The 19,355-nt window shown below is 33.8% G+C and overlaps 1 protein-coding gene and 1 long non-coding RNA gene across 13 annotated transcripts in view; one reads left to right on the top strand and one right to left on the bottom strand.

Moving 5' to 3' along the window:
* HELQ (helicase, POLQ like) overlaps positions 1 to 19,355 on the top strand; it is a 147,334-nt gene that overhangs the window by 22,420 nt on the left and 105,559 nt on the right. For 7 of the 12 annotated variants that reach the window (XR_008913009.1, XR_008913008.1, XR_008913012.1 and 4 more), the window contains exons 7-13: positions 2,194 to 2,292; positions 5,443 to 5,588; positions 8,534 to 8,773; positions 10,111 to 10,252; positions 11,779 to 11,883; positions 14,683 to 14,905; positions 18,486 to 18,643. Coding sequence is in view for 3 of the 12 variants with exons in the window: in XM_056803203.1 (XP_056659181.1) it covers positions 2,194 to 2,292; positions 5,443 to 5,588; positions 8,534 to 8,773; positions 10,111 to 10,252; positions 11,779 to 11,883; positions 14,683 to 14,905; positions 18,486 to 18,643 (1,113 nt within the window). In the remaining 9 variants the exon portion in view is untranslated. Of the gene's footprint in view, positions 1 to 2,193; positions 2,293 to 5,442; positions 5,589 to 8,520; positions 8,774 to 10,110; positions 10,253 to 11,778; positions 11,884 to 14,682; positions 14,906 to 17,198; positions 17,275 to 18,485; positions 18,644 to 19,355 lie in introns of those variants that run through there. The other 5 variants (XR_008913010.1, XR_008913013.1, XR_008913014.1 and 2 more) reach the window with 4 other exon arrangements.
* The window catches only part of LOC130455110 (uncharacterized), a 28,299-nt gene that overhangs the window by 6,921 nt on the left and 2,023 nt on the right, over positions 1 to 19,355 (bottom strand). The gene's annotated exons all lie outside the window — the stretch shown is intronic.

Below are 19,355 nucleotides of genomic sequence, written 5' to 3'. Positions count from 1 at the left end.
AGTCTTTATTCCTGCTTTCTTCCTATGACTGCCTTATCTATCTTACGTCCATATTCCTCTAGCCTCCAATTTCCTTCTCAGGTCACCACCAAAAGGTTCATTATATAGGAACGGCTGGTGGATCCTATATTTATAGTAGCATATACTCTAAAGGGAAAGAAAGGCAACAAAGAATTGTCACTTAAGTAGCATCTCACCTATAGACTTTTGCTCTAATACTGTCATACATCCTCTTTTATTTTTAATCCAATACCTTTGAATTATAAATTCATTCTTGAACCTTGAGATTGTTTAAGGGTCATAGAATATGTAATGAAGGAAAAATCAGAAGCCATCTAATTCTGGAGCAGTCAAAAACTTCTATTGTAGTCATCACTGAAAGAATCCCAGGAAATTCCCAACTTTTTAAGGTAACCTTTTTGTGAATTGGGCACTTCCTATTTGGGGGTACTGTGAAGAGTAGAAATTTTCCATGTGCCCCTACAGGTTTCATCCAATTATCACTGGAATCAGTCTTATTTAATCTTGATATGGCCAGAAACATTCACAAATATTATTAGAATGTCTGTTGAGGAAGCAGCAGCTGACTTTGATGTTTAGAAATTCCGGTCAATATAGGATTTTAGTAAACTCCTTTATGGAAACTAAAGATGTAAATGTGGAATGGAAAACACTTATAGGTTCTTTTTTTCAGATACTTATATGAAGTATTTTAGTAGTGTGGAAAGGAATCCTTTCCATTGATATGCATGTACTTATTTTTACTCTGCTTTTCTTTTTATTTATTTTTTGCATATGGCAGAAAACTAGCTGTATTTATCAATATGTGATCAAAAGAATGAGAAATATTTTGACTGACTCAACCATAAATTTGAATAGTTGTAATGCATTTTCTAAAGTAAATTTAGACTTCTTGTTTTTTAATTTGATTCTCTTAAAAAATATCACATTAAATATATATAAAAAAATTATACTGAAATTTTATTTTATTTGAAAAATAGGACTTAGTACATAATAGGGTATCCCAAAATTTTTTTCACTGTTTTATATCTTAATGCTATTTTAGGTTATTAAAGCATAAAACTGCAATAAGACTTTTGGGAAAACTATTACTATGGACTTTCCCAACTATTTTCTCTAATACTAGTATATAAATGGCAATCAGGTAGTTAATTTCAATCCCAAAACAGGCTTAAATTTTTTTTGTTCAAAATAAATTAGATTGCATTCCATAAAAATATGTTATTTCTATATAAATATGAGTATTGTCAAATTTGGTTATTTTCAGAAAAGAATGTTCATAATGGCCATATTGTTTACTGAAGACATTTTGGCTGTATTTATGAAAGTATTTGCCCCTAAAGAGACATATTAATGTAAAAAAAAAAACCTAGTCTTCTTAACAATCAAATCTGACCACACCTACTCAAACTCCAGTGACTCATTCCCATAAATATAAAATGCTGTATTTTTGCATTTAAAGCCCATCACAATTGGCCCAATTCCATCTTTTCAGGCTTCTTACACTTTACCCTTCATATCAGCTATAGAAACCTATTTGCTGTTCCTCATACATGATATTCCATCTCTGGACTCTGCCTTTTACTGGCTGTTTCCCCACTTTGGAGTACTGTTCCTTCTCATCTTCACCTGGTTTTCCTGGCCTCCTTCAAGGCTTAGTTCAAATCTCACCTTTTGCATAAGGCCTTTCCTGGTCCCCTCTAGTACTAGTACTTCCCTCTCAGATTACTTGATAGTTATGCCATATGTAGCTTATCTGTGCATAGTTATTTGTAGTTCCTTGAGGACAGAGGCTATGCTTTTGCTTTTCTTTTTTCTCTCTACTCTTAGCATAGTGCTTAATAAATACTTGCTTACTAAAAGTTTTTTCCCTTGTTTTTAGGGAACAGATCATCTTTTTGTTAGTGTGTGGTTTTTACAATATGTTTTTAACAATTTTATTTATTTATTTTTTTTAATTTTATATAAACCCTTACCTTCTGTCTTGGAGCTCCTGTATTGGCTCCAAGGCAGAAGAGTGGTAAGGGCTAGGCAGTGGGGGTCAAGTGACTTGCCCAGGGTCACACAGCTGGGAAGTGTCAACAATTTTAATTTGTTGATGAACAATAAACATATAGTTGGTTCATACACATGTGTATTATAATAAATACATCTTTGCTTTTTAAATTCCAGGTAGAATTAAAAGAATATCTGAAAATAAATGATACCATCTTTGAAGTTGACATCAAATCAGAGAAAGGCTATACTTTTTCTCGTCTACTAAATTGCAAGGTAATGTTGATCACCAGAGATTTAACAGTGGATATTTATATTAAAATAAATTGGTTAAGTTGTGTGTTCTTTAAATCAGATATTGACATCAAGAAACAAACATATAATGTGAATGTGAAAATGTATTGAACACTACATTTTGTTGCTAGTCTTAAAAGAATAACAAAATGAATGTTTACTAAATTGAATTTCATAATTTTCAAAAGGTATTGTTTTAGGGGGACACTGGGGGTCTCAGTGGATTGAGAGCCAGGCCTAGTGATAAGAGGTCCTAGGTTCAAATCTGGCCTCAGACACTTCCCAGCTGTGTGACCCTGGGCAAGTCACTTGACCCCCATTACCTAGCCCTTACCACTCTTCTGCCTTAGAACCAATACACAGTATTGATTCCAAGATGGAAGGTAAGGGTTTAAAATTTTTAAAAAAGGTATTGTTTTGAAATTAAGATTATGATCATTTTTAATAAATAAAAATGAAGTTTTTAGTGAATAGTTTTGTTGAGATTTTCTTTTTCTACATGAATAATAATCTATATCCCACATGTCTGACATTCCAGAAATAGTAACAATTCACTGGCAGATTTTTATTTTTGTATTATGAAAATCTGTGTGTACATACAGATTTTAGTGTCTAATTATTCCTAAAGATTAATAAATCTCATAAACTTCTATGACATTTGTTAGGGCAAGTTGTATTCCTTTCTCTTGACATTGTTCAGGTTATTGCTTTGCTTTGATGAAAAAAATCTTTTTAACTTTAGATATTCTTACCCAGCTATTGTACAATTAATTTTTAACATTCTTTTTTTTTTTTCAAATTTCCAGTTCCAGATTCTCTTCTTACTCCTTCCCCTTTCCACTTCCTGATATAGCAAACAATTTGATATAGGTATATGTATAGTCATTCAAAACACATTTCCATATTGTCATTATATAAGAAAACACAACAAAAAAAAACAAGAAAAATTAAGTTTTAAAAATTATTTTCTGACCTGCATTCAGACTCCATCAGTTCTTCTCTGGAGGTGGAGAGCATTTTTCATCATAAGCCCTTCAGAATAGTCTTGGATCATTGTATTGCTGAGAATAGCTAAGGCATTCACAACTGATATTTCTTAGAATATTACTGTTATCATGTACAATGTAATGTTCTCCCAGTTCTGGTTCATTTCACTTTTCATGGATTCATGTAAATCTTTCCAGGTTTCTCTAAGAGCATCCTGCTCATCATTTCTTACAGCATAGTAGTATTCCGTCACAATAACATACCACATCTTGTTTAGCTATTCCCCAATTGGTGGATATCTCCTCAATTTCTGATTCTTTGCCATCACAAAAAGAGGTATTATATCACGTGCTGGTGGGGGGGGGGTGCGGGGGGGGGATGAGGAAAAGAAAATGATCTTTGTCTCTAATGAATAATGCTTGGAAATGATCAAATAAAATATTATTTAAAGAAAAAAAAGAGGTATTATATATATTTTTACATACAGATCTTTTTCCTTTTTGGTTTTTTATCTCTTTGACATACAGATCTAATAATGGTATGTCTGGGTTAAAGAGTATGCAGAGTTTTAGAGCCCTTTGGGCATAGTTCCACATGGTTGAATGACTGCACTCATAACTCTACCAATAATGTATTTGGATCCCATTTTCACACATCCCTTCCAACATTCTTCATTTTTCTTTTCTGTCATATCAGTCAATCTGATAGATGTGTGATGTTACCTGGGAGTTGTTTTAATTTGCATCTCTCTAGTCAATAGTGATTTAAAATATTTTTTCATATGGCTATTTAGCTTTGTTTTCTTAATCTGAAAATGCCTGTTCATATGCTTTGACCATTTATCAACAGGAGATATTGAGGATTCTTTTTTAAATGTATTCTTAATTTAAACATAATAAAATGAACGCTCTCTCTCTCTCTCTCTCTCTATATATATATATATGTAACACACATATATATTGTAAGGATAATTTAGGGTCATAACCTAATCTAAATTTAATTTTTGGTCACCCAAATAAAAATACCCAAGTCAGTTTGTAAATATATGGTGGTTTAATCAATATATAGGAAAGAAATCAAGGAGAAGAGAGAGGGAGAGGGTGTAGGATTTCTCCCGCCTGGCCTGTGCCAAATCAAATCCTCCACCACAAGGTTTCTGAAGAAGATTAGAGGCTTCTTAAGTGAATATTGTTTGGAAGGTAAAAGAGAAAGAATCAACTTAAAACTCCGAGAGATCTCAGAGAAGACACCTCACTGAACTAGGTTACTAGGCTTCCTCCAAGGAAAACTCACCACTAAAAACCGGACAATAGCAGCCGCCACGCTAAGATACCGACATGCTTAGCCAGCTCCCACCAGCTACCTTTCCACCATCAAAGAGCCCAGAGAGAAGAAGTGACGCAAAATATATAGATGGTTTTACATCACTTTCTTGTGTCTCACATGTACCAATGATATCTTAGACTTGACTTAGGACAACCCAGGGGTCTGCCAGTTGTTTCAGATTTGTCATTTGCTGGCACATGTCTGTCATAGGCCATCATCTAAAATACTTAATCCTTAAGTATGGGTGTAGACATTCCTGATTTTGTTAGACTAAGTAGGGTAGAGTATCCTAAAGTTCACAATATAGAAAATGCTGAACATAAATCTGCAGATCATTTTAATATATATTTTTTCTATATTCTTAAGTATAGAAATAAGTTCAGTCTGTAGCTTTCAAAACTATCCAATTGTCATTACTTCTTTTTGGCCTTCCTTCTCTGCAGTTTTGTTTTGTTTTTAAGAAAAAGATGCCTTAAAGTCTCTCCTCTCCTCTCCCTTTCCATCACCTTCTCTCTTTCCTTTTCTCCTCCCTTCTCTCTATCTCTTCTTTGTAGCAAATATGCATAGCCAAGAAAATCAGATTCTTTTGTTGGTTGTTTCTGAAAATAATGTATTAACTATTTTTAAAAATTCCTCTTGTGAAACAGCCAGTTGAGAAATAGTTTATAAAAGAATTTAATTATGTCAGATAATTTATAATTTAAGAGAAATTAAGGAATTGATGTGCTGTATAGATATTTTATTTTGCTAGCTTCAGTTAACACAGATGGAAAAGCTGTAGGGTATGGCAATAATTATGACTTTTTTATTGTTTTACAGTATTCTGATAATCTCAAAAAGATGGATCCTGATCATTTAGTTGCTTTGGTGACTGAAGTTATTCCTAGCTATTCCTGCTTGGTTTTTTGCCCTACTAAGAAAAACTGTGAAAATGTAGCAGATATGATATGCAAGTTTTTGAACAAGTATGTTAATATTTTAAAATATATTTTCCCTATGTTATTTCGATCACAGATTATATCATTATTTTTACTTTGCAAGAATATTTATTAATGAATGAATGAATGAAGAAGCATTTTCTATGTGCCAAACACTGAGAATATAAAAACAACCCTACCCTCAAAGAGCTTGCATTTTAATGGAAATTGACACATTGACAACTGAGATGTTGGCTTGGGAGGGAATTTTGTTTTGGAAAATTATTATGATGATTGTAAATAGAGCCTCAGAGTGGTGGATTAACATAAAAGCACTAGCAGTATTATTAATTTAATTATGGTTTCAAAACTGGAAGGGGGAGAGAAGAGTAGGAATAAGACAGGATAAGCAGTGCTGCTGACTAGAAGTTGGCCAAGTCTTCAAGGGAAGTGTGATGGTAACTACCTAAAGATTTGGGACATTTGAGATCTTCTGATCTCAGAGTTCTGTGGCTAGAGAGAAGGTAGCTGAGATGTAAGGGCTAAATCCTGTTTTTCCACTTAAGCGTCATCCTTTATAATTAGAAAAACTTTTATAATTTGCATTTTTATTGTGCTCCATGAAAGTCCTACTGCAGTGTCTTAATTGTGGTATGGAGGTGACGCCTGGTTTTTCAAGGTTATGTGAACTGAACATGACAAGCTGAGAAACCTTTGAGTGTAGACAAATTGTATTTAAGAGGGCCTCATCACAAGGAGACCATTTGGAGGGTATGTAATAATCTAGGAGAGAGGTGATAAGGACCTAACCTAAGGTGATTGGTTATATGAGAGTGGCTGAGCAGGTAGAAATGTCTAACTTTTATTTTTATCAAACACTCTTTTCCCCCTTTTGACCTCCCCCCATCTGCTGGAAATAAATAGAAAAAAGAAATATGGAATCTCTTTATCACATAGGCATAATCAAACAAAATAAGTCCTCACAATTGCAATGTCTCAAAATATTTCTTATTCGTATATTAGCTGATGGGCTCTCTGTTGTAAGGAGGGAAATGTTTTTCTTGATGTCTCTTCTGGAATCATGACTACCACTTAGTTGATTACCACTTAAGTCTTTTGTAATTACTCTTTTTAAATAATATTTATCTTAAACTATAAAAACTATGAAGAAATTTTTTTAAAGAGGGCCTCATCACCAGATAGTGAATAATTTTTTTGCACGTTGAAACTAATAAAGCAGTTTATTAAGGTGTAGAGGAATTCCAGGCTATATTATTGAAGAATATGCCAATATCATTGAGGTCCTGAATATCTGAAGTGCTGGAGTATTTCTGCTCTCACATGTGAGTCACTGAGGTAGAATAAAGACATAGGATTTAGAGTTACCAAAGAGGGAAAATAATTTTAATTGATTGTAGCTCACACATAAGTGAAAATACCCAAGTATACATATGTGATTAGTGATTTTCATGGACATCTTATATGTAGATATAATATCTATGAAATTGACTAGCCAAGTCAACAAACATTCATTAGGGGAAGAGAAGGTGAAAAAATACTGGAAAATTAAAAGGGAACCAGGTTGAAAAGGACTTTAAATGCTAAGCAGAATTTTATATTTGATTCTGAATAAGATAAGGAGCCACTAGAATTATTGAATGATGGGTGACATAAACCTGCCCTTGAGGAAGATCACTGATAGCTGAGTGCAGAATGGACTACAATGAGCCAAGACTTGTGTCAAGCGTACAATACAGGCTGTTGCATTCGTTCAGGCAGAAAATGATGAGGGCTTGAACCAAGGTGTGGCAGTGTCAGAAGAAAGAAATGTTAATAAGTCAGAATATGCAGGGCTTTACAGCTTTTATTGGATATGGGGAGTGAGAGAGACAGGGGTCAGGGGGAGCATTCAAAGAAAGTACCTGCCTTGGGAGCCCTAGAGGAGAGTGGTCCTCTTGACGAAGCTAGAAAAAGAGGAGGATTTGGGAGGAAATATAATGAGTTTCAGATGGACATGTCCTTGGTGGCTTCAAGTCAAATCAAGTCAACGAGCATTTATTAAGCACCTACTATGTAGTATGTGCTAAGCACTGGAAATTCAAAGAAAGTTACACAGTCTTTGCCCTAAAAAGAGATCATAGTCTAATGGGAAGTCATTATATAAACAGTTATGTACAGTTAAATGGAATAAAATTATGATTATATATTAATAGTAGCATACACATTAATAAACAATTAACATTATCCTATATTATAAATTGACGGGTATTGAAGATAATCTCAGAGGGAAGTCATTAAGGTTAAGAGGGACCTGGAAAGACTTCTTGCAGATTACAGAACTTTAGGTGATAATTGAAGGAAACCAGGCAATCTAGAGGGTTGAGAAGAGGAACGAGAGAGGGCTGGATATGGGGAACAGATAATGAGAATGCCTGGAGTCTGAAGATAAGATTTTTTTTTTTTTGGAGGAACAGCAAGAGGCCAGTGTCACTGAATTACAGGGTGGTGTTGGGTGATTAAGGGGGTATAAGAAGGTGTAAAAAGACTGGAGAGGCACTAGGTTATGATAAGATTTAAAAGTCAAATAGGATTTTATATTTGATCCTGGAGGCAACAGGGAGGCACCAGAATTTATTGAAAATAGCCATGGTCAGACATGGGTTTGGAGGTTAGAGCTGAATAAGTAGATCTGAGAATCATCAACTTGGGGATAATTGAATCCTTGGGAGATGATGAGATCAAGTAAAACTATATGAAGGGGGGAAAGGACCAAGCTTTGAGAGGTTCTCAAACCCCTGGATGAAAGACACAAAGCAAAAGAGACTGAGAACAAGCAGTCAATGGGTAGGAAAGAATCAATAGAAATAAATTTCAAGAAAACCCAACAAAAAGAGAGAATCTATTCAGCCCTTCTAGACTGATGAAAGTGTAGTAGAAGAGTTGATGGCCTGTTGAAATCAAAGTTTTACATTTCTAACAGATTTTTTTTTTAGGGACTATCTAAAACACAGGGAAAAAGAAAAATGTGATTTCCTTAAAAACTTGAAGAATATCAGTAATGGCAGCCTGTGTCCTGTTCTCAAGCGCACCGTTCCATTCGGAGTTGCTTATCACCATAGTGGCCTTACTAATGATGAAAGGAAGATCTTAGAGGAAGCTTATGCCACAGGAGTCCTTTGCCTTCTAACTTGCACTTCAACTTTAGCAGCTGGAGTGAATCTACCAGCACGAAGGTTAATAAAAGTATTTATTGACTAGTCTCTTCAAAGCAATCTTTTTAATATTAAATATGTTTTTTAATACTAATTAAAATGAAGCATTTTCTTAGGTCTTTTTGATTTGGTAATTTATTGAAATAAATGGAAGATAGCCTATTTATTGAATTAGTATAATTAAAATGAAGACTTAAATTTTAAAAACATTTTTTAATGTACTTTATATTAGTGTATTATTTACATTTCCCATTTTCCCTTTTCCTATTACTTCCCCCAGCTGCTTCCAGAGAGCTATATTTTATAATTCAGAAATAAAAAAGAAGAAAGCTCAGATAAACTAATATAAAGGGGGAAATCTGGCATTGTATATAATATTCCATATCCATGTACTCTTAGTTCTGCAAAGAAAGACTGATAGGTATTTTCTGACCCCCTTCTTTGAGGGAAAGCTTGGTCAATTTCAAAGCATTTAGTTTCTGTTCTTTTGCTCAGAGGTGTCAAACTCAGCTTGCAAAAACTCAATTAAAATGTAATTGGAAAATGTTTAAGAAAATAAAGAAAAATGCAACATATTTGCCATAATTTATTTAGCCATTCTCTAATCAATTGCTGTATGCTTTGTTTCCTGTTCTGTGCCATTACAAAAAAATAACGTTATAAATATTTTTGTTGTATACAAGGGCCGTTCTTCTTTGTCATTGACCTTTAGGTCAAAAAGTATGGAGGTTTTAGTCACATTCCTTGTACAGTTTCAAATTATTTTCAAGAATGGATGGATCAGTTTATAGCTTCAACAACATAAACCTTTCTTTCACAACCCTGCCAGCATTATCCATTCCATTTGTCAATTTATTGGGTTACATATAAGGTAAAACATCAGAGTTGTTAGATTTGCACTTTTATAAAGTACTGTATAAATGTTGATATTATTATTGAATTATTAAGGATAGTTATTTGAACCTGCTTTTTCATTGGCACAAGGAACTTCCCAGTGAGGTTACTCATTCTACTAATGCAGATTGGTACCATCTTGTCAACTTATAGTCTTAGAAAGTTGCCTAGGGCACCAAGAGATTAAGTGACAAATTCAGGGACCAGACTTGAACCCAAGTCTTTCAAAACTCTGAGTTCAGGTCCCACCTTGGATACTTAATAGCTGTGTGACCCTCTGTTCTGGAATAGATGTGGCTCCATATCAGTAGTAGTTTACACATCATTTCCTATGTCAATGAAATCATAGGTCTAGTAGCTAACACTTCTTATTAGTGATTTAGAGAATTTGTTACAATTATTAATAGTTTACTATTAACAACAAATGAAGATTGTATGTTTAATACATTTATCTGATTCCATAGAGTTATTTTGAGAGCACCCTATATTGCAACACAGTTTCTAAAGAGAAATCAGTATCAACAGATGATTGGCAGAGCTGGTCGAGCTGGAATGGATACTGTTGGTGAGAGTATCCTTATATTACAAGAAAAAGACAAGCATTTGGTAATGTAGATCATTATTGATTGTCCATATATATATATATATATATATATATATATATATATATAATTCTTAGGTATTAAGATTCTAACCCAACCTGTTTTTCTGTTTTAGACAAATTACTTTTTGCTGATTTTTAATTTTGAGCATAATGTTTTTATTTTTATTATTTTTACCTTCTCTATAAACAGGGTTGTTAGATTTTATTTTTTAATTATGCCAGTCTCATTTTGAGATAACCCTAAAAAAAAAGAGCAGTCTTGATAGATGTAGATGTCTTTTTAGTAATAAGGACTTTTCTCTTTAGCTATTTATTTAAGCTCAACTTTTAAGTAAAGACCTTCACTATAAATAGCTTCTTGCTTCATAGTAATGGTGTTAAGTTTTGAGAAAATCATCTCTTGTGTAAAAGAGATGTGTAAAACTTAAGAAAATTACCAATGGGCTTTGTGCCATACTTTTAAGAATTCACCCTCCCAGCCATTATCAACATAACTGAAATTCAGGTTTCAGTCATAAGTTAATGTATTTTGCACCTTTCAAAAGCATTTCTCACCAGTTTTTTTTAATTATAATTTTATTTTTTAATATTAGAAATGGTGAAGTTTGTGTCAGATCTTCAAAATTTAACTTTTTATATCTATGTGGGACATAAAAATGGCAAATGTTGACCATATTATTTTCTGAAGGCTACTATAAAAATTGAATAAAATTTTTCAGAGACATATGCTTTCTCCTTGATGAAATACAATTTATTGTATTTAGCATCTTTTGAATTTCATCTTTATACTGTTCTGTTTTTTCCTATTATCTTTATGAATGGCAAATAAAAATATATAGTTTTGTTTTGCTAATTGAGACTTCTGTTTTGGGTTTCCTCATGTTCTTTTGCATCCATCTACATTCCTTAAATCTTTGGCAAAGAGGGGGCAGCTGGGTAGCTCAGTGGATTGAGAGCCAGGCCTAGAGACGGGAGGTCCTATGTTCAAATCTGGCCTCAGACACTTTCTAGCTGTATGACCCTGGGCAAGTCACTTGACCCCCATTGCCTAGCCCTTACCACTCTTCTGCCTTGGAACTAATACACAGTATTGACAAGACGGAAGGTAAGGGTTTAAAAAAAAAAATCTTTGGCAAAGAAAATAGGAAATTTGGCAACTAAAAAAGGGGGGGGAGGGGTCGCAATGGATTGAGAGCCAGGCCTAGAGATGGGAGGTCCTAGGTTCAAATCTGGCCTCAGACACGTCCCAGCTGTGTGACCTTGGGCAAGTCACTTGACCCCCCCATTGCCTACTCTCCTGCCTTGGAGCCAATACACAGTATTGATTCCAAGATGGAAGGTAAGGGTTTAAAACAAAAGAGTTATAAATATATCTAGTTACATATGATTCCATAAAGTATTTATCAAAGCTTCATGGACATTTTGCTTTCTTTTTTTTTAAAGAACAATAGAATTTCCTATATAGAATAGCATTTTTCTATGATAAAATTAAATTAGCTCCTAAATGTAATATAGTTTTATTTTGTAGGTACTAGATTTAGTAAACAGCCCACTGGAAAACTGTTATAGTCATCTTGGACAAGAAGTCACAAAAGGAATCGAAAGTTTACTCCTATCACTGATTGGGCTAAAGGTATATATGAAACTTTTTACCAATTGAATATTTTCACATGGTAGCACTTTCCTTTTACATGGTAGTATAATATTCTATAATTAGTAGGACTTAGCTTGTCGCTAAAGAGACCAAGCATTATACCTCCTTCCTTTCTTGTTGAGTTTGGGGACTATGGGCATGAAATATTGTCTAGACTGACAGACTTCATTGATGTATTGACTAATTTTACTCAATTTTTTTTCATATTTATTTTTTATTCTTTATTATAGTGGACTTCTTGCTGGTTAGGAAAGAAGGAAAGACTGTTTGAAAATAAAGGTGATATAAAAACAAAATAAAATCTAAACATCTTTTTAAAGAATGTTGTAGAAATATTTATTAGCAAAAGGAAGTATTGGTTACAGAGAGGGAGTATGACTTCATCAAGAAGTCATGCTATATCATTTTTTCTTAATACAAAGGGAATTGATAGTTTGGTACAAATGGAAAACCACATCTAAGAACTGAATACTCAAAATTGGAATATGTTGGAGAGAAAATAGTTACTATTTTAATAAGAAATACTGAAATCAAAAGTTGGGAGGCCCCACAGGAAAAGTAAGAACTATTCTATTGCAAACCACTAACTTTTCTATTATGCAAGGAAAGATAATCTATTAAGTATCAGTCTATTTGAAAATCATGATATTTCAATAAATTATAAATGAAAACTACTCAAAGTTTTTAGAACCTGATAATAGAATAAAAGCAGGAAGAAGCCACTATTCATCTCCTGAAAGAAACACCAAGTGAAAACTCCCAAAAGCATTATAGTCAAAATCTAGAACTTTAAAAAAGAGGAATTATTAGAAAACAGGCAGAATTAAAGAGGTCAAAAAAAACAAAGAGCCATAGTAAGTATTACACAAGACTTGGCAGTTTCCATAGTAAAAGAGAAGAGAACTTGGATTCATTACAAAATGCAAAAGTTAAAGACTTACAACCAAGGATAATCTAGTCAGGAAAACTAATATAATCCTTCAAGGGGCTTTCACCAACTTGTCAAGAGAGTTTTATCACACACACACACACACACAAACACAAGATCTTAAATCTATCAATGTCTGGCCATTAGAGGGGTTTCATGAAAATAATTAGAGCCAAATAAAGAAGGGTAAGCAGTTATTGGTAATTATTTTTCATAGGAAGAAGGGTAAATAGAGCTTTGAAAATACCATGGAGAAACTGAATATAAATATGAATAAAACAGAAAATTAGAAGTATTTAAAGAGAAGATCTGTGAAGTTTTATCTTAGTTTATTTTAATGTCTTTTGTTTTTATGTCTCATGCTTTCTGAATATATTCCTTTCCAATAAGTCATTCCTTTTAAGAAAGATTAAAGTGGGAGGGAGAAAAACAATTCAGCAAAACTAACCAACATGTTAACATGATTCATATATTCAATATTCTATTTCAGCAAAAATCCATTCCCTGTCCAAATCAAATACTTTTCAGATCAAATACAGGCACTTCTTTTTTTGTGTTTAAAGCCAGTCATTTGACTTCAGTCTGCTTTTCCAGCCCTTGTTACTCCCCCTCACACACTGTGGTTCACCCAATCTGAAATTTTTTTGTTCTTCCTCATAACACTGTTTCCTATCTCCTTTGCATAGATTGTTCTCCTCTCTTAGAATGCATTCCCTTCTTGTTTCTGCCTTTTAGAATCCCTGGCATCCTTCAAAGTTCAGTTCAAGTGCTGCCTTATGCATAAAGTATTCATTAACCCTTTCTTTCCCCTACTCCAAATACCTTCCCCTGCAAAAAAAAATTATTTTGTATATATTTTATATATACATTTTTAATAATAATATCTCTAACTAATATTTATATAGTTCTTCCTGTGTACCAAGCACTTTGCTATGTGATTTACAATTTTTATCTCATTTGGTTTTCACAACAACCCATACCATTGTAAGGATGTTTTTGTCATTTTTTTAACACAATTCCAAAATATTTCCTCAATAGGTAGACCAGTTCACTTCACTGCTTCTCCTCCCACAACCCCTCCAGCATTTTTCCATCTTTTGTCAGTGTGCTAGCTATGAGGTGAAGCCTGGTGCACTTCGATTTACATTTCTCTTAATATTAATTTAATAGCCTTTCATGTGGTCCTTACTAATGAGCAGGGGTTTTTTTGTTTTGTTTTGTTTTTTAGAATTGTTCATATCAATTGAAAAGGATTTGAGATATTGTTTTATTTTGTTGTTTTGGGGAGTTTCCTGCTATGGAAGTTCTCTCCATTAATGCAATTTGACAACTAAACGAATTTATAATCTTAGAGGGTTGACAAAAACAGAAATTAAATGACTTGCCCACGGCCTTACTGTCAGTATGAAATGGGTCTTCCTCACTCCAAGAGCAGACCTGTGTTGGCAAACCTGTGGCACACATGCCTCAAGGGGCTGCTCCCTTCCCCTTCTCCACATGTGCCTGAGGACAGTTCTTACATGGCCAGCTCCTCTGCCCAGCAGCCCAATGACAGTGCTTCTTCCCTCCCCTGTCTGGGGTAAGGGGGCAGCTCACATGGCAGCATGAAGATTGCGATTTGGGCACATAGTCTCTAAAAGTTTCACCTTTAATGTACTAGACCATGTTATTTCCCTTTAGCAGGCCATTTTAATTTTGGTTTGTTTAATATTTTTAAACATCTTCACCTATGACATATGCAAGTTTCTTATTTAAATTGCTTGTAGCTATCCGTCATGGTAATGAATAATATATATTCTGCCTTTGTATATTAATGGAAGCAAAATGGTTAATTTCCAAATATTTTTCAGATAGCAAAGAATCTTGAAGATATATATCATTTTATGTGTGGTACATTTTTTGGCATTCAGCAAAAGAGTTTATCCAAAGAAAAAAGCCTTTGGGAAATATCTAGGAAAGCACTGGAAAACCTAATAGAAAAAGGACTCCTACAAAAAAAAAATATTTCTAAGAATGCAGAAGAGTCCCAGTGTGATATACATATCACAAAATTAGGGCAAGCATCTTTAAAAGGTAAGGAACTTGAATGAATTATATTACTAATATCCATTTACAAATTTAATTTGTTAATTTTCTAGGTGTTTCCATAGAATTATTACTCTTGCTTATAGGACAGGCTATTCATTTTTTAACTATCACAAATTATTAAAAATTGTTATTTTTAAAGGAAGTAAAACTTTTAAAAAAATGTTTCAAAGCTCATTGCAATTATTTTTTATATTTTGTATAGTTACTAATGTATATTGAAAAGAAAATAAATATAAATAAATATTTTATACAAGGTAGTGGTTAATGAAAGCCTGTCAAGAGTCTAATGAAAACCTGTCAAGAGTCTTGGGACTCTTACTGTATTTTACTAGTATACTGTGTTCCAATTCTTTTTATTTCTTTGAAAATCCTTTTAAGGTGTGAGGAAACTGCTGGAATGATTTTCTGTTTACTAAGATTTCACATCAAAATGCTTTTTTGTTTTTTGGGTTTTTTTTTGGTTTTTTTTGTTGTTTTTTATTATTAAATGAAAATATTTCCATTTAACAAGCACTTATTCTCTCCACTTCTTTCTCTCCTAAATGTCAAGGGGGTGGGGTGGATAGAGTGAGGGAAGGAGGAAGAAAAACCCTCATAACAAACATATAATAGTAAAACAAAATTCCTTCATTCACCTTGTCAAAATATGTATGTCTTATTCTGGATTTTGAGTCAATCCCCTTGTCCATCTACCTACATGGGTAATATACATAATTTTTGGTCCTCTGGCATCATAGTTTTTCTTAACATTGATCAGAGAATCTAAAGTCTCTTGAAGTTGTTTTCATTCTATTGTTTCTGTTCCTGTATTTATCTTCTAGTTTGAGCACTTCATTTTGCATCATTTATTAAAACTCTCCAACTTTGTTCGTACTATTTTAATCATTTTCATGGTGCATTATTATATTCATGTACGTAATTTGTTTATTCACTCCCCAGAAGATGGGTAGCATCTTATTTTTGAGCTCCTTGCTACTACCAAAAACTTGCATAAATATTTTTTGGTTTTGTGGTTTTCTCTCTCTCCCTCTCTCTCTCCCTCTCTCTCTCTGGACCTTTTAAGTCTAGACCTAGTAGTGGGATAGGCTGAGAAAAAGAAAATGCATAGTTTAGTGGCTTTAGTATTCCAAATTACTTGTTAGAAGTTCTGGACCAAATTATACGTCTTCCAAGAATGTGTGAATATGCCTATTTTTCAACAGCCTTGCTATTATCCTTAATTGTCATTTTTACTAATCTACTAGATATGAGATAGCAACTCAGTGTTCCTTTAATTTGCATTTCTTTTTATTAGTGATTTGGAGCATTTGTTTATATGGTTAGTGATACCTTGAATATCTTCCTAAAAAAACTGACTTTTCATATACTTTGACCATTTATCTATTGGGGAATGACTCTTGTTCGTAGAAAAACATTTCTTTTTTTAAATATTTTATTTTTTTCCAAATTACATGTAAAAACAGTTTTTAGCATTTGTTTTTAAAAATTTTGAGTTCCAAATTCCCTCCCTTCCTTCCTTTCCTCCTCTCCCTCCTCCCTGAGCCAGTAAACAATTTGATATAGATTATACATATGCTATCATTCAAAACTTTTATATTTGTCATTCATCATGAAGAAGACATAGATCATTTTTTTTAATCCCCACAAAGAAAATAAAGTGAAAAATAGTATGCTTCAGGGCAGCTAGGTAAGTACACAATAGAGCACCAAGCCTGGAGTCAGGAGAACCTGAGTTCAAATGTGGCCCCAGATACCTGCTCTAGCTCTGTGCTTCTAGGCGAGGACATAGCCCTGTGGCATGTAGACTCAGGTCCTGCTTGACAGGGATCTTAGTAGATGTTGCTCCTACCATAAAAGCATGCAAAATTTTTTCTTTTTGTTTCTCATTTTACTGTGACCAGTTAAAAAAGAAAGCAGTAATTATTTTAGATGTTAGTACCTACCATTTCTCTTCTCTACACACTATTTTCTTAATATTTTAAAAAAATAAAAATTGAGTCAGTTGAAGATTTCCTCAAAAAAATGTGATTATCCATGCTTTTCTCAATAATAAATTTTAACTACCCAATGGAATTAAAAATACCTAAGTGTAAGTAACCTAGTTCCTTTTAAGTAGATTGTATTTAGAAAAATAGTAAACATAATAAAAATGAGAAAAATAGTAGAAGTATTCCGTTTATAATCTTTTAAGTAGCATTAGACATAGCCTCATTTTTTTTTAAGTTTCAATTTAGCAAGCATTTATTAAGAGCCTAATATATGTCATGCCCTGTGCTAGGCATTGAAATTACAAAGACAAAAATAAAACCGTCCTTGCCTTCAAGCAACTTATATTCTTCTGAATGGAAAACAAGGTACGGGCCTGTGCAAAGATATGGGGGTGAGACACGGAATGCCACAGTAAACCACAATTAGAGCAATTTGTGAAATTTAGAGTGACTGGGAGGTAGAGAGAATAATATTACCTTTGGAAAAGGAAGTTAGATTCAGATTGTGAGGAGCTTCAAAGGCATGTTATATGCTATGATATCTTTTCTCCTAGGGCACTAGAGTCAGGGGAGTAACACATGTCTGGGCTTAATGACTATCAGTTTGGTGGTTGTATGGAGGGTAAATGGGAAGGGAAGGGTCTTAGGTACAGAGACAACAATCGAGGCTGTCGTCATAATAGACCAAGCAAGAAATGATGAAGAAATCACACACTAGGGTGGTAGTTGGCTATACAAGTGGGGAGAATAATAATAACAGCTAACATTTATTGTGTTGTCAGTGCTTTACAATTGTATCTTTTGCTCCTTCCAGCAGCCCTGGAAGGCAGCTGTTATTAGTAGCTCCATTTCATAAATGAGAAAACTGAGGCAAGCAGAAATTAACTGGTTTGCCCAGAGTTATAGTATAGACTGAGATCAGATTTAACCTCAGTTCTTCTTGACACCAGATCCAGCACTCTAATCATTGTGCCACCCAGCTTTAGGAAAGAATATGTGATATTATAGAGGTGGAATCAATAAAATTTGGCAATTGGTTGGATATGGGATTGAAGAAGAAAGATTTGAGGATGACTCAGAGTTTATCCTGGTTGACTTAAAGGGGTGGGTTTTGGAAGGTAAATAAATTCTCTTTTGGATACATTGAGTTTGAGATACCTAGAGGACACTCAGGTCCAGTGGGTAGATGGTGATGTAAGGCAAGAGCTCAGATTTGTTTTAAAATATTCATTTTAAAGCTATATTCTGTAGAATTCCAGGGTTAGGGTACTATATGATGTATCTGAGAGCATTTCCTAGCACTCAGTGATCAAAGTGGTTCACTTTTGGCACCATATTATGAATTGAGAATCAGGGATATAAGAGTCAACAATTTCTAAATCTTCTGGAATTTGGGGTGGGGGGAGTCATTCTCATCAACTTTTATAAAGCATTAAAATCTTTAGATTGCTTAAGTGGATTGATTGCTCAGGTGAAATTTGATTATATATTTAAATATGCATAAAACTAAAATTTGTTACATTTTTTTCTGTTGGGATTATGAAAAATAAAAACATTTACAGTATCTTTCTTTTTAGGAACTTTGGACTTGGCTTACTGTGGAATTCTTTACAAAGACTTAAAGAAAGGTCTTGAAGGACTTGTACTTGAAAGCTACCTTCATCTAATCTATCTAACAACTCCATATGATATGGTTTCTCAGTGTAGGCCAGATTGGATGCTATATCTCAGACAGGTAAGAACAAATTTCAAAGAAATTTTATTATTTAAGCTCCTCAGAAAACAAAATCTATTCTTCATAAACTATAAATGGTTCCTCTATTTATATTTCAAATTTTGAATGTCGTTTAGAACTTGGATCTTGTGTATTCTAATTACTGACAAATAAATAATGCCTCCAGTATATTTATTTGAACATTAAGAAACTAATAAAAGACTTGCATCTCATGGTTTAGAACTTATCAAAAGCAGAGTTCTTTGAAGAGGATAAAATTTATAATCATTCCCCTAGATTAGGTGAAGCCTGTAGGTCTCATAATGTAATTCAGCTTGTTCAACCTCTGTCCTACCACATAACCAAGGCCCAGGCAATAAAACAGTTTGGGAATGTGGAGATTAGCCCAGGTAAGGCTGCACTAAGGATGTGGCAAGGTGAATAAAGCTTCCTCTCAGACCAGAGATTGGGCACCTGCAGACTGCCATTCTTGGAAGTTCTTGGGAGGCCAGGAGAGGGCCAGCTGTCATGCTATGGGTATTCTGTACATTGTATTTGACTTGAATCTTATTCTTTTTTATGTATGGGTTAGGCAATGGGAAAGGGAGAGGGTACCCTACCCAGGGTCATCGTACTAGGAATTACTTGAGGTCAGATTTGAACCCAGGACCTCCCGTCTCTAAGTCTGGTTCTCAATCCATTGAACTACCTAGCTGCCCCTTGAACTTTAATC

Source organism: Monodelphis domestica, chromosome 6 (genome assembly GCF_027887165.1).
Source record: "Monodelphis domestica isolate mMonDom1 chromosome 6, mMonDom1.pri, whole genome shotgun sequence".
NCBI classification, from domain to species: Eukaryota; Metazoa; Chordata; class Mammalia; order Didelphimorphia; family Didelphidae; genus Monodelphis; species Monodelphis domestica.
The sequence above is the reverse complement of the archived record's forward strand: the minus strand, read 5'-3'. Positions and strand labels throughout refer to the sequence as shown.